The 15380-nt window shown below is 44.2% G+C and overlaps 1 protein-coding gene across 1 annotated transcript in view; it reads right to left on the bottom strand.

Annotated features, from left to right (window-relative positions):
* The window catches only part of cntnap5l (contactin associated protein family member 5 like), a 57752-nt gene extending 42642 nt beyond the window's left edge, over window positions 1-15110 (bottom strand). The window contains exon 1 of the mRNA XM_066647588.1: window positions 14580-15110. Within this exon, the coding sequence (XP_066503685.1) occupies window positions 14580-14903 (324 nt within the window). The 5' untranslated portion in view covers window positions 14904-15110. The remainder of the gene's footprint in view (window positions 1-14579) is intronic.
* Window positions 15111-15380: the final 270 nt, after the last annotated feature.

Below are 15380 nucleotides of genomic sequence, written 5' to 3' on the forward strand. Positions count from 1 at the left end.
AGAGCCATTTGTGCTCTATAGGTCTCCTAGCTTCAGATGCTTGAGGCAACACTGGGGATCAAACTTGCAGTTTCCTGATGAAAGGGAAAACTCTTAGACCACTGTCATGCTCTGGAGCCCCCTGAGTGAGTGTTTTATCTGAAACTGTAAAACAGTAAGTAAGCTTAATACGTAGCATAATTTCCCATAAGCCTCGGAAGACTTACAACTTTTCCAATGTTTATACACTCCATCAAACTTCAAAAAAGTGAGAGAAATGTGATTTGCAGTGATATGGGCTCTTTAAAGCAGCAGAATCCTTTGGTAATTAAAAGGGACATGGGGATCTTTTGGGGCATACAGTGCAGATTTTGTCAGCTTACACCTGCCTTTGTAATATTTTGAGATGTATTAGCATTCACGGTATTGACATTTGTGTTATTGATAGAGAGGCTTGGACTGGGCCCATGCTGTGAGAGCAGCGTTTATTGAACGAGGCGTTCCACTTGATATTTGCGTTGCGGTCCCGCAGTGGTGATGCAATTAGAGCCAATGATTTCTGATGAGCCTCAGCTCGCCGCTAACGTCTGCCACTTTTGTTTTGTCGGTTTTATTAAAGTGTCCCGTGTTATAAACGGCCCGAGAACAAGGCAGCGAGGCTGGGTTACAAACATGGCTGCTGTTTCCTTGGCATCTTAGAGCTGAGGAGAAGAGAAGAGTCAGGCGTCAGATAAGTGTCAGCCAATCCTGGGCTTCTCACGCGCCCCATTACGTGTAATGAGACATGAGATGAGTGATGGGCAGGACAGGGAACAAATGTGATGAAAGAAAAGAGGGGAGAGAGAACAGATCACAAAAATAAAGCAGCATGTGATGCTGAAAAGATCCAGCCCGACGTGGAGAGATGAGACAGAGGGCTGGAAAGATGAAGGATAAAAGACGGAGAAGACAGGGAAAGAACAAGTGAGGCCAGGAGACAGTGTCTGCCTGCAATAGCTTCGGAGTGAGGAATGATTGCTGTAATGTTTGCTCACTGCAAAGCAATTTCGGAGCGTCCACTCAACATGGGAGAAAACGCCAGGCTTCTATGGCTCTGCCAAATGGTGTAAATGAACTCAGCTTGGTGGGGTGCGTTCAATTACAGAGGTACACATGGAGTTCACATCATTGAAAAGACTACACCTGCAACCATCAACACACGAGAAGCTAATTCATGCTATTGCTATTTATTTCACGCCCTTGCCGTGCTCAGACTATGGACAAACGGTTTTGGACAGATTTCCTAATCATTGAATTCAGGTCTTTCACTCTGTCCCATTGCCATAGATGAACAGTGAGTGGTGTTATTAAAAATGGGAAGCATTTAGGAACCACAGCAACTCAGCTACAAAATGGCAGACCATGTAAAGATTCAGAGTGTGTTTGCTGAGTGCTGAATTGCACAGTGTGTAAAAATTGGCAACTCTCTGCTGACTCAGTAAGTGCAGAGTTACAAACCTGCTGTTATAGCTGCAAAGATCCAGCTCTGTATTAATATCTGTGTATGTAGAATGGGATATTATAAAATCTGTAACAACACTTTTGTCCAGAAGGTGTACATTGCTATGTTACAAACAGGTATGTAAAAATACCTCTGCAGTAAAGTTATAAAGGAATTGTTGATGTTACCTAAACACTATTCCAACAAAGTAAATAGATTACAGATGCTTTATTCTACTCTGTTGTAGTGTTGAAAAATGCTTCAGCTTGAAAATGAAAGTGAAGTTAAATGTGGTCCAGGACAAAGACAAGATTTATTCAGTGTGTTTGTGTGTGTGTGTGTGAAAGAGAGAGAGAGAGAGAGAGAGAGAGAGAGAGAGAGACCCCATGAGAGCCGTAGTGAGAGAAGCATGAAGAGAAGGGCCTGCTTTACAAAGAGAATGAGAAATATGTATTTATAATGAAAGCTTAATGAGACAGCGTGACTAATTTTCTTGGCGTAATTAGCAGTTAGTACAAGAGGCCTAATTCTGATCACTGTGCTTTAGCTGTCTTAAAGCCCATTGTACTTGATACTAATTCATTTTTTTATGGCAAAAGGGCTTCGGGAAAAAAAAATAAGGGTCAGTAAATTACCCAGAGTGGAAGAAAAAATTCTCCAGCAGAGAAGCGAAGTGTTCCCAAATGGACATAGCCCTAAGTGTACCCACATGGCCTTAAATAATAAGGTAAATAATTAATTGCGCAATAATTTACACATTTCTCTCAATATAATTCTCATTCTTGTAGCCGGTTCAGTATACATCTTGGTTATTCACTTTTATTGGTCAAATCAAAGCATCCTATGGTCAGTGCACTCACTTTTTAGGCCCAAACTCCACCTATGAAGACAACCAGTGGCTCATGAGCTGCTGAACAGTCAGTTGCTTACAATATCAGTTAGCATTAGCATGCTAGTTTAAGCTGCTAACAAGCTAACTAACTGCTAACTAATTAGCAACTATAGATATAAAACAATAACAATAGAAATTCAATTCAATTAAAAGCCATTTTTCAGGGGAGAAGGAATAAACTATTCATATTTAAGCCCACCCTCACATTCTCGCAGATAAAGAGAAGCCAACTTCATTTACAAGTAATTTGCCTTCTTATCCAGGGATGATGGCTTTTGTGTCTCTTCCTCCCACGGAACAAAATACTGGCTACTTATGTGCTCATTTAGTGTGAGCAGTGGGGAGGAGGCGGCACTGCTATTAGCCTGCTTTATATCATCATTCCCCTCTGTAAACGTGTACCCTACACATAACGACATTCATTTTCAGTGTGAAAAGGGGGTGCCTGGAGTACATGACTATTATGAGTAAAGGTTTTCACACACATCTGGTGACAGAGGGAGAATTCAGTGACAGCTGAAGAAAAGGTCATGCTTGTGTGTGTGTGTGTGTGTGTGTGTGTGTGTGTGTGTGTCTCCGTGTTTGCGTAACCACTCTGTCATGCTAATATGAGCTCCTGTGAAATGTGGAATGTTTCCAGTGTTCAACTGAGCACCCACCAATTAGAGCTGTCACAGTTCCTTGTTGAATGTGTCCCAAAAAAGCAGGATTTAAACCATGAAAATTGTGAACATTATTTAAACATTTTCCGTTATTGAAATAATTACAGAACAGCACAAGAGCACACGCAAACCTGCACAGTCATTAAATATGTGAATATATATGAATATGCAAGATCACGTGCATCGGTGCCGCAGCAGGTGGTGTCACAGTCACACAGCTCCACGGACCTGGAGGTTGTGGGTTCGATTCCGGCTCCGGGTGTCTGTTTGTGAAGAGGGTGGTGTGTTCTCCCTGTGTCTGCGTGGGTTTCCTCTGGGTGACTGTCTGTGAGGAGGGTGGTGTGTTCTCCCTGTGTCTGTGTGGGTTTCCTCCGGGTGACTGTCTGTGAGGAGTGTGGTGTGTTCTCTGTGTGTTTGCGTGGGTTTCCTCCGGGTGACTGTCTGTGAGGAGTGTGGTGTGTTCTCCCTGTGTCTGCGTGGGTTTCCTCCGGGTGACTGTCTGTGAGGAGTGTGGTGTGTTCTCCCTGTGTCTGCGTGGGTTTCCTCCGGGTGACTGTCTGTGAGGAGTGTGGTGTGTTCTCCCTGTGTTTGCGTGGGTTTCCTCCGGGTGACTGTCTGTGAGGAGTGTGGTGTGCTCTCCGTGTGTCTGCGTGGGTTTCCTCCGGGTGACTGTCTGTGAGGAGTGTGGTGTGTTCTCCCTGTGTCTGCGTGGGTTTCCTCCGGGTGACTGTCTGTGAGGAGTGTGGTGTGTTCTCCCTGTGTCTGCGTGGGTTTCCTCCGGGTGTCTGTCTGTGAGGAGTGTGGTGTGTTCTCCCTGTGTCTGCGTGGGTTTCCTCCGGGTGCTCCGGTTTCCTCCCACAGTCCAAAAACACACGTTGGTAGGTAGATTGGCGACTCAAAAGTGTCCGTAGGTGTGTGTGTGTGTGTGTGTGTGTGTCTGTGTTGCCCTGTGAACAACTGGCGCCCCTTCCAGGGTGTATTCCCTCCTTGCACCCAATGATTCCAGGTAGACTCTGGACCCACCGTGACCCTGAACAGTATAAGCGCTTACAGATAATGAATGAATGAATGAATGAAGATCACGTGCATTGTCTCCAGGTTTCTAAACCCCACCCCTTTGACTTAGACTAAAGGTTTGAAGATCTAAACAAAATATTATAAGTTTAAATGGTTGTAGTCAAATTTTAGTCAAAATGCAATTGAGAAAAAGTATTTAAAACATCTTCAATAATAAATAATAATCTCAATAATACATTTTCTGAAATAATATTTAAGTGTTAGGTCAGTATTTTACACATTGTCATTCATCTGTAATTCTCATGTCAAGTACAATTTCACCTTCTTTGCTTTGATGACTTGTCAAATTAATTAAACAATGCTTTATTTAACTGATTTGGAAAACAAAAGATGGACAATAACACTCAATAAAACACAATTCTTCGGTCTCATAATTCTCACCTCCAACTCAAGCCCTTCTAATTTGCAGCAGTGCTCATTACTCTTAATTTAGAAGACAAATCCCCTAGAAAAAAACTTTTACCACCCTGAGATGTGAGTGGGCCGTTCAGAGCAGCTTAAGCGTTCTGTTCTGTAATCAATACCCACAGAGCTCTCGCAGCTTCTCCCTCCCACCTTCCACAAAACAAAGACATTCTGCTTATCGTCCATAATGAATAGGGAAACGACTTCAGAGCGAGGCGTCTCCGTGAAAGGCCAAGGGAAAATATCCATAAACATGTTTTTGATTTGATTGACCTTTTTAGAGTGTGGTAATGGGATCTGTCACTGTGTGATGAATGCGCTCGGCCACGTTAGCCATCGCTAGCGGCTCAGCTGAAGACCCCGACGCTCAATGCCATCGATCTGGAGCGGGTGCTGACTCGGACACCAAAATCTTATTATGTAGGATAAAGAGAGGGTGGTCTCTCCAGGAGATGCAGCAGAGTATCCAGCAACAACAACAGCAACCCAAAAAACAACAACAAAATAGTAATCAATCAAACGTAGAGGCATGAAGAAACACTGCATCCAAGAGAGAGTCAAAAAAGAGTAGGGTTTGGTAAATAAGATCTATAAGCACAGCCATGGCCAGTTTCATTCCACACTGATATCAATTCAGAGGCGTTCCAAAACAGGAACACTGCAACAGATCGGCAGGAGGCAAGGCCTTTTTGGTTTAAACAAGAACACTAGCATTTTAGCCACATCACAATGGAAATAACAGCAACAACAACAGTAGTAACAAACAGAACAAAAACAGCAAATACATCTGTAAATACAATAGCAATCCCAGCAACAACAAAAACCACAGCAGCAGCTGCAACAACATCAACCACAGTAACAAGCACAAGACACACAGCAACTGCAAGGATGTCACCAACAACAAACACAAGAGCAGCATTAACTACAACAACAGCAGGAACAACAACAACAAACACAGCAGCAACTGCAGCTGCAAAACAGCAATAAAAACAACCACAGTAACAGCAGCAGCAGCAACAAAATTAGTAGCATCCACAAAAACAAACAAACAAACAGAAAAACACAACAACAGTAAGAACATATGCAACTACAACAATAACAACAACAATCACCACAGCAACAATCTCACCACAGAAACAGCAACAACAACAACCACAGAAACAAGCACAAGAAAACAGCAACAGCAAGAATGTCAGCAACAACAAACACAAGAGCAGCATTAAATACAACAAAAGAACAACAGCAAAATATCTGCAACCACAACAAAAACAACAACAATCACAACAACAACAGCAATAAAACCACAGCAGTAAAAACAGCAACAGCAGCAACTACGACAAAACTAGCAGCATCATCAAAAAACAAAACAAAAACAAACAAACAAAAAAAACAACAAAAATATCAGCAGTAAAACCATAACAACAGCAACAAGTACATCCACAACAATAACAACAATAATCACAACAATAACATCAGCAGCAAAAGAAGCAGCAGCAACAACAAAACAGGAAACCACTGCACCGCCAAAGCCATTAACGTAAAAACCTTTCTGAGCTCCTGCAGTGAGACTTTACACATTTTGATGTGACTTATGTCAGTCACTGAAAGCGCACACAGAGGCCATTTAACTTAAAGAATGACCTACAGAAAATAATTAGCGAACATATGTGCATCCAAGGACGGCAGGTAGTGTCGCTGTCACACAGCTCCAGGGACCTGGAGGTTGTGGGTTCGAGTCCCGCTCCCGGTGACTGTCTGTGAGGAGTGTGGTGTGTTCTCCCTGTGTCTGTGTGGGTTTCCTCCGGGTGACTGTCTGTGAGGAGTGTGGTGTGTTCTCCCTGTGTCTGCGTGGGTTTCCTCCGGGTGACTGTCTGTGAGGAGTGTGGTGTGTTCTCCCTGTGTCTGCATGGGTTTCTTCTGGGTGACTGTCTGTGAGGAGTGTCACCCCCTGCTGCACCCCCATGCTGCCTTTGATTATATTTAATACATTTTATATTCTGTTATGTCATCTATAAGTATTATATAAGTATAAGGTTGGAAACAAACAGGTTAAACTCTTGAAAGGAGCAGCAAGAGGTGTCTTCATTTTTTTTGATCTCCAACGTCTTAGGTCTTCAGGACCTGAACTGAAGGCCTAATTCTTTAAAAAGAGTCAAGTTGAGCCACTAGTCAAATATGTGAAATCTGATTAGAGTCACGAGTTATAACATTTGAAGTCAGATTAGGGACGTGACTCATAAGATTAGAAGTAAGCCAATCAAGCTCTTCCATCTGGTAGGCCTTCAGGAGCTGAACTAAAGGCCTAATGCTTTAGATTACCCTACTCATCTCGTTTAAGACGTGAGATTAGACACTAAGTTTAAGCTTTAAAATCACAGTCGAGGTGCAAGTCTGAGTCTCCAGTCGCCATCTCTGAACCAGACTGATATCATTTACTTAATTAAATATCTTCTGTTACAAATTAATAAAGGACAACAAAAGGGACGCACAGCTTCAAAGGCAAATAATCCCTGAATAGATTTTGGGGGAAATGTGCTTCGGCTCCAGCTCAGAGAACATTGTGTGTAATTAGGAAGGAGATATGACGAGATAAGTGTAGCACAAGGGACCACAGTTCTCTTGGATTCAGTTGATTTCTTTGCACACTCTCACCTACTAAAAGTGGTAATTAAAGGCTGGGTTACACAGGTGTGTATGTTTGTGTGTGTGTGTGTGTGATGCTGAGGTGATAGATGTGCTGAGATGGCACTGCTCATGAAATGAATACACTCCTGCTAACTTTTTTTATATTTTTATCACTTTTTTTTGTTTTGTACCAAAGACTGAGACCTGCAGGTTTTTAAACAGAATGCCTTTGACTCATCTAGTGTTTCTCAAAAGACACTATGTTTCACTGGGTTGATGTGTGTGTCTCTGTGTGTGTGTGTGCTCGTCATCTGTGTGAAAAATTAAAAAAAAAGGGAACACAAGTTATTGGAGAAGGTAAAAATGCTTTTTATTACAGAGGAAGTCAGTGTAAAACACTGGGATGTCACCAGAGGCAGGGTAACAAGACTGAGCCGTTGCTGCCTTCCAAGCCACCTTTATTGGACCCTTTATTGAGCCTTGTTATTGACATTTAGGGACATCACACACATGAAGATCCCCCACACAACAACACATCTTGCCTCAAAACAAGCCCAAACACACGCATACAACACACACAACACACAAACCACCAAAGAACAACATTAAACCCCTAAAATAACCCATAAAACAATTGAAGGGGTGGCCGCTGTGTATGCTGGGAGCTCCCCCACAAGATAAAGCACAATGGCATTTTAAAATATAAATAATAGTAATAATAATTAATTCATTATCTGTAACCCTTATCCAATTCAGGGTCACAGTGGGTCCAGAGGCTACCTGGAATCATTGGGTGCAAGGTGGGAATACACCCTGGAGGGGCCCCCACTCCTTGCACAGGGCGACACACAACCTACGGACTTTTGAGTCACCAATCCACCTACCAACATGTGTTTTCGGACTGTGGGAGGAAACCAGAGCACCCGGAGGAAACCCACGCAAACACGGGGAGAACACACCAACTCCTCACAGACAGTCACCCGGAGCGGGAATCGAACCCACAACCTCCAGGTCTCGGGAGCTGTGTGAATGCGACACTACCTGCTGCACCACCGTGCCACCCATAATAATAATAATAAGAAGAAGAAGAAGAAGAAGAAGAAGAAGAAGAAGAAGAAGAAGAAGAAGAAGAAGAAGAAGAAGAAGAAGAAGAAGAAGAAGAAGAAGAAATGTAGGCCCAATGGAGGTCCAACGTTTTTATTTTTCAGACACATGAACCTTCCACCAATCAGCCACAAGATTAAAACCAATGACAGGCAAATGACTTGAGTAACTCAACATTAGTAGGCACATGGGTGAGATTAATGATCTGCGACAAGTACTTTAACCTGTGCCAGAGTGTGACGGCCAGCGCTTCTCCAAAATGGCCCAGGGTTCAGAGCAGGTTAGTTAGCCTTTGCTTCCCATATGCCTCAGTGAGCCTTAGGCACCCATGACCCTGTCATTACATCACTGTCCTTCCTTGGACCACTTTACCTGCTACTATCCAAGACCTGCAGTTTTGAAGATGATTTGGACAAAATATTATGACCCTCAGAGTTTCACCCTTGTTAAAGTGTCAGACCCTTTCTCCGGCATTCAGTGCCTACTTCTGACAGATCTCCCACCCCTGGACATGTGCCACTGTAACAAGATGACCAGTGCTTCTCCCTTACCCGCCGGTAGATTTCACCTTGTTGTTGATCAGTGAGGTCAGGTGTTGATGTTGGACCATTAGCTTTCGATCATATCCCCTTTTTCACCAGCAGTGTCACATGCTGTGATTATTCCTGCCCTAAAAGACCCTAAAAGAAGTGGGTTTCCTCCGGGTGACTGTCTGTGAGGAGTGTGGTGTGTTCTCCCTGTGTCTGCGTGGGTTTCCTGCGGGTGACTGTCTGTGAGGAGTGTGGTGTGTTTTCCCAGTGTCTGCATGGGTTTCCTCCGGGTGACTGTCTGTGAGGAGTGTGGTGTGTTCTCCCTGTGTCTGCGTGGGTTTCCTCCGGGTGACTGTCTGTGAGGAGTGTGGTGTGTTCTCCCTGAGTCTGCGTGGGTTTCCTCCGGGTGACTGTCTGTGAGGAGTGTGGTGTGTTCTCCCTGTGTCTGCGTGGGTTTCCTCCGGGTGACTGTCTGTGAGGAGTGTGGTGTGTTCTCCCTGTGTCTGCGTGGGTTTCCTCCGGGTGACTGTCTGTGAGGAGTGCGGTGTGTTCTCCCTGTGTCTGCATGGGTTTCCTCCGGGTGACTGTCTGTGAGGAGTGTGGTGTGTTCTCCCTGTGTCTGCGTGGGTTTCCTCCGGGTGACTGTCTGTGAGGAGTGTGGTGTGTTCTCCCTGTGTCTGCGTGGGTTTCCTCCGGGTGACTGTCTGTGAGGAGTGTGGTGTGTTCTCCCTGTGTCTGCGTGGGTTTCCACCGGGTGACTGTCTGTGAGAAGTGTGGTGTGTTCTCCCTGTGTCCACGTGGGTTTCCTCCGGGTGCTCTGGTTTCCTCCCACAAAACACACAAAAAACACACGTTGGTAGGTGGATTGGCGACTCAAAAGTGTCCGTAGGTGTGAGTGTGTGTGTTGCCCTCTGAAGGACTGGTGCCCCCTCCAGGGCGACCCTGAGCTGGATAAGCGCTTACAGATAATGAATGAAAGAATGAACATTCATAGATGGACCGGACATTGAACTCCATTCCCCGGTCAGTGACTGCTTGTACTTTGTGTCTGTTCTTATGGCATTTCATTAGTTTTAGAATTAATTGAGGCACACTGAAAGTTCACATTGTGGCTCTGACTGATCAGTTACGAGATAAGGATCTTGAACAGGACACACACATACTATACACTTTACAGCCATAGGTCTTTGGACACCTGCTCATTCATTTCTACTGAAAATTTGTGCATCAACATTGTCCTTTTAGAGAGATTTTGGAGTGAAATCTTTTTGCCTCTAAAACGATTGTAGACTAGATTTCCGAACATTTCTGTGAGGCATTCAGTCAGGAGAGCGGGAAATACACGGCTTACAGCAGCCTCTGCCCCCACCTGACATGGTCTATGGGGCGTGAGAGAAAGTGTGTGTGTGTGTGTGTTTGAGTGAGAGAGAGAGAATTTAGGTGAGAACAGTGTAAATGTGAGAGAGTGTGAGTGTGTGTGTGAAAGAAAGAAAGAAAGAAGGAAAGAAAGAAAGAAAGTAAGTAAGAAAGCGAGAGAATGTTTGTGTGTGTGTGTGTGAAGTTCTTCAAAGTCTTCTCATTACAGAGACAACAGCAGTAGCAAGGTACAGAGCAGCATTCTTTTAATCAGCTTTTGGTTGGAACAAAACCACACACACACACACACACACACACACACACACACACACACACACACACACATCCTTGTTCTCTACTGTTGTTCAGGTGCTCAAACACGTTTAGTCAAAGCCTTTGTTCAGGTTATAGATTTCACTTATCTATTTGTGTATGTACACACACACACACACACACACACACACACACACACACACACACACAGCAGGACACACAGCAGCACACAGCAATATCTGCACATGTGAGGATGCAGTTGGAGAGAGAGAGAGAGAGAGAGAGAGAGAGAGAGAGAGAGAGAGAGAGAGAGAGAGAGAGAGAGAGAGAGAGAGAGAGAGAGAGAAATTGTTTGCTTCTTCTCGCTGGTGTTTGATTGAAAGGCTTTTAAGCTAACAGGTCACTCCAAGGGTCCTCCACCCATCCCAGAGAGAGAGAGAGAGAGGGAGAGAAAGAGAGAGAGAGAGAGAGAGAGAGAGAGAGAGAGAGAGAGAGAGAAAAGCATGATTCCAATAATAGAACCTGGAAGAGAAAGGGTAGGAGAACCTTCCAAGAATCTTAGACTGAATCACGGCTAATTCCCTGCTCTTCCAGGCTCGGCTTTTGCCCCCCACCGGATCTGCTCCATTTGTAAATGGAGCGGTGAAGGGGACCAAGGACGCCTGTCACTGACCTGAATGACAGCTTATTCAAAACCTGGCAGCAAAATAAAGCCATTTTGAATAAAGTTACTGAGACTTTTAATGCAGCTTTGTTCTGGTGCTTTTTAGCTGTGAACTGAAAACTTAAAAAACCATGGACTTGATTCAACTTGTTGCTAAATGAATGAAATATATTAGATATTTTGGTTCTGCGAATCATTATATGTCCAATCTATGTCCCTTTAGTTAATAATTAATGTATAGCTTATAAACGCAGTGTTCCCTTCCTCACTGCTCCAGGAGTATTGCGTGTTCTCCCTGTGTCTGTATGGGTTTCTTCCAGGTACTCGATTTGTTTTTAACCAATAACACCACCTTCTTTTGGAGGACTTGCAAAGACCAAATGGCTGCTATGGAAACCGACAGGCCCGTCCGCGATTGGCTTAATTCAATAGACTGAAAACGAAAATAGACCATCTGATTGGCTCTACCGCAAAATAATGGGCAAGCGCTCCACTCACTTGACCCTCCCATTTGGATTCCTTCCTGTAGCATTACATACCTACAGGAAGCACCTGCACATGAGTCTATGGTCAGCATGCCATACACGGCCAAAGTGGCATAGATGGGCCTCTTCCGTTAAATGATAATGAGCCACTGTTCACCCCAAACTGGGGTGTCTTACTATACAGTGTGTGTGTTTGTAGACTCCAGATCCCCAAATGAATGGGCACATGCACAGAAGAAGTGATTTATCGTTCATAATAAGTGTCTATTGTATTATCTGTGTCTTTCTGGAGGAATTAACTATAATTTCAAGCTAAAAAATATTTAAAAAAATCTCATAATACAAAATAGATCAATCAATCACTCCCTGTCTATGAAATGAATAATGAATTCTAAATAATGTAACTGTAATGTATAAGGTGCAGCGGAATGGGAGGGTGAAGGGTTAAACCCACTGGCACACCATTTAGTGATTCAGCGATGCACTTGTTTAATATGATTAATGGCTGTGAGGTGATGAGCAGTAGAGAAGAGCTGGCTCCTGGGTACTGGGCAGTGGGCTTTGTTAGCCAGAGTGGGTGGCGGTACGCTGGCATGAAACAGATGGCATCAGACCATGCATGACTGTCTGCCACAGGCGCCAGCTGGCTCACTGGCATCACTCTGGCATCACTCTGGATTAGACTGACACCTCTGTGAGGAACCCCCTCCCCCTACACCGACCACTTCTGAATATGCCATGGCACGGTTTGCCAAGGACACGCAGCCGGCCATGCCACTGGGCAGTAAGAGTCTCACAGGGACAGCTACGCAGACGATCGAACTGAGTCTTCCTCAAATCCCTTTAACTGGTCCTTTCTGTCACAGTTAAACTCTTTTAACCTGCCCCCCGGTCTCGGCGGGACCTCGCCAGCGTTCCCACGCTAATCACCCTAAGTCACCCTGAAGAGCAACTAGCAAGCTAATTAATTAATAATCCACAATCATTAAGCAAATTAACTAGCAATTCATCACGCTTATTAGTGAGCGAGTCACGCTTTTAACACGGCTCAGACAAAAGCTTTCAGAGCCGATAACAGACGCTTAAGAATACCAATTGTAATTAAGCCTGGGAAGCTGATTCCTCTCCTGTAGATTCAGCCGTGTCTCATTAGAGAACGAGGGGACTACGGGGTCCTCAGGAGGAGGACAGCCCACAAACCACAGCACCGGCAAACTTCAGGACACATCTGTTATGTCTCCAACAATGAGGTGTGGTGGTGGTGGTGGGGGGGGGGTCTTCTTTAAAATATTCAGATAATAAAATGACACAGCTACTTTCTTTCTACTGTTATCATAAATGGTGTATCCAAACTTTTGACTGGTGCTGTAATTCGCATGGTCACAACGGCACCAATCCAGTGGTGGGATATCCATGGGTTGTAGGTGAACACACTGTGTGTAGTAGCTGCCATAACGAGTAATAATGCATTACTCATAAACACACAACTCAAATAAAAACTGTGATGTTTATATAAGATATTTCTTTATAAGTTATATCATCTCTCAGTGGCTGATCACACATCCAAAACTTGTAGTCACCATTTATTCAACATTAATATGCACCCAACTCCACAGAACAAGCACAGAATGAAATGGGGCCTCTTAAGCTGCACATGCATTTAAGGTCAAGCTCAAGGCTTCATTCAAGTATTCATTCATGTATAGCCCCCAGCACAGGGCTGTGGAGCACTAGAACTGTGTTCTCCGGAGTGAATGGAGCGCCATCAATAATTTGTGAGGAGCTGGAGTGGTATTAGGGACCGGGAACTAATCATCCAGCATCAGTCCCTGTGCGCACTAATGCTCTCATGGCTGAATGCCATCAAATCATGGAAATGTTCCAACAATGTCTCTACTGTAAAAGCCCTCTCAGAAAAGTGTTTCCCATTAACACACTTCATTTCAGGAGAAATGGGGGATGAGTAGGTGTATGCACATTTTGACAGCGTACAATGACCGGCTGATTCTGGAATAATTAGTAATTAATTAAGAATCATTAGCCTATGTAAATTAAATATATTCAGCAGTACATGCAAATGTCTTGAAAAATTAAGGCTTATGAAGGTTTATGGGGACAGCCGTGTCCTGGTGGTTAAGGAACTGGGTTTGTAACCGGAAGGTTGCCTGGTTCGATCCCCAGAGCCGGCAGGTCATGACTGAAGTGCCCTTGAGCAAGGCACCTGGGCTCACTGCCCCCTAGTGTTCATTAGTGTGTGTGTAAATGTTTCACTGCACAATTTGGGTTACATTTGTAAATATTTTAATTTAAATAAATCAGAAATGCTCAACACTCATTAACAATCACACTGGGTCCAGCCACTTCTCTAAGACCAACAATTGTGTGTGAATTGGGCCAATTAGCCCTTTTTTTTCCGGTTAACTGCCATTATCACCCAGCAATAGCTTGTATGCTCATGAAATAACATGAAAAATGTTGCCACATGCACACGTGTATCCCAATTTACACAGATGCATGCCTAAAGCTTTTTATTATCCATCCAATTCTCTCCCCAGTTTGGTTATTACCTATTCCACCCAGTAGCTAGGACTCATGCCAACTCATCCCAGTCACGCCATGCTACCAGGCTGGGATGATGAAGCCACTGCTACCTCTGAGACAAGAGAAGCCAGCCACCGCATCTGTTCAAATTGGCACTAACACAAAATGCGACTAGACATTGATATCTTCAAAAAAGTAATACCTTGGGGTTAGGGCTAGGGTCAGGACTAGGGTTAAGTTTAGGTACTTGACTTAGAGTTAGGATTAAGGTTAAGATTAGGGGTGTGGGTAAGGTTAGGGCTGATTTTTCATGCACTATGAAAGGTAAACACCATTTTATAGACTTTGATACACACAAGTACTAATTCACATTGACACCAGGTGGCACTGGAAGCTCTACACACTTGCAGGAGAACACTGACTACCACAGCAGCTGCATGCAAATGTCAATCAGGCTTTTCTTGTCACCCCTCAGTAGAACTTGACATTGCACAACATGGACTTACCCATGGAACGTCGTCTTGTCTGTAGGATCTCCAGGTCCGACCGGAGTCGCTGTACTGCAGGTAGTAGCTGCTCACCCAGTCTGAGCTGCCCCATCGACCCTGTGTGGCAACGGCCGTTATCTCCAGCCGATCCCTCAGATCCAGCTGCAGCCAGGGTCGATGATCCTCACTATCTGGAGACCACCCGCCAGCGCCTGCGGAAGGCATCGGAGAAACCGCGAAGACAAAAGGAGAGAAAGAAGCCGATGTAAGTGGTAAAACAGGATCTGTTCTGGCCATTGTGTGGCTCACCTTCTTTCTTCTTTTTCCTCCAAGCTCTATCATATCTCTAGAGGACGGTGAATAGACCTCAGAGGCGTGTAATGTTACTATACAGTGGTTTGAAAATGCGCAATGACCTCGAGTGTGGCTGACCCAACAGCTGCTTAGTGTTTCCTCATATATTTCTGTTACATTCTACACTTCAAGGGGATGCAAGGGTTTCAGCCTGTTACGTACTCTCTGCTTTCTGCAATCACTACATGTAACTGTGACTCACACCTAACTGTTAGCAAAATCATAATCATCCTAAACCTATGACGGAAATTCTCATAACAAACCTGCAGTGAAAATGGTGCCAGTCAGTTAGAATCTGGCCTAAGAAATGTTGGCTTGATTTTAGCAAAGAGGGGGAGGCAAGAGGGCCATTTGACCCCACTAAATGTTAAAGTCAACACGAGGGGTCAGTAGTCAAATGGTGCTAACAGTCAACAATTTGGCTGCACTCTTTACGCTTCTCTTTTCTCAAATCCGAGAACTAAG

The sequence above is a fragment of the Hoplias malabaricus genome, chromosome 16 (assembly GCF_029633855.1).
Source record: "Hoplias malabaricus isolate fHopMal1 chromosome 16, fHopMal1.hap1, whole genome shotgun sequence".
Taxonomy (NCBI): domain Eukaryota; kingdom Metazoa; phylum Chordata; class Actinopteri; order Characiformes; family Erythrinidae; genus Hoplias; species Hoplias malabaricus.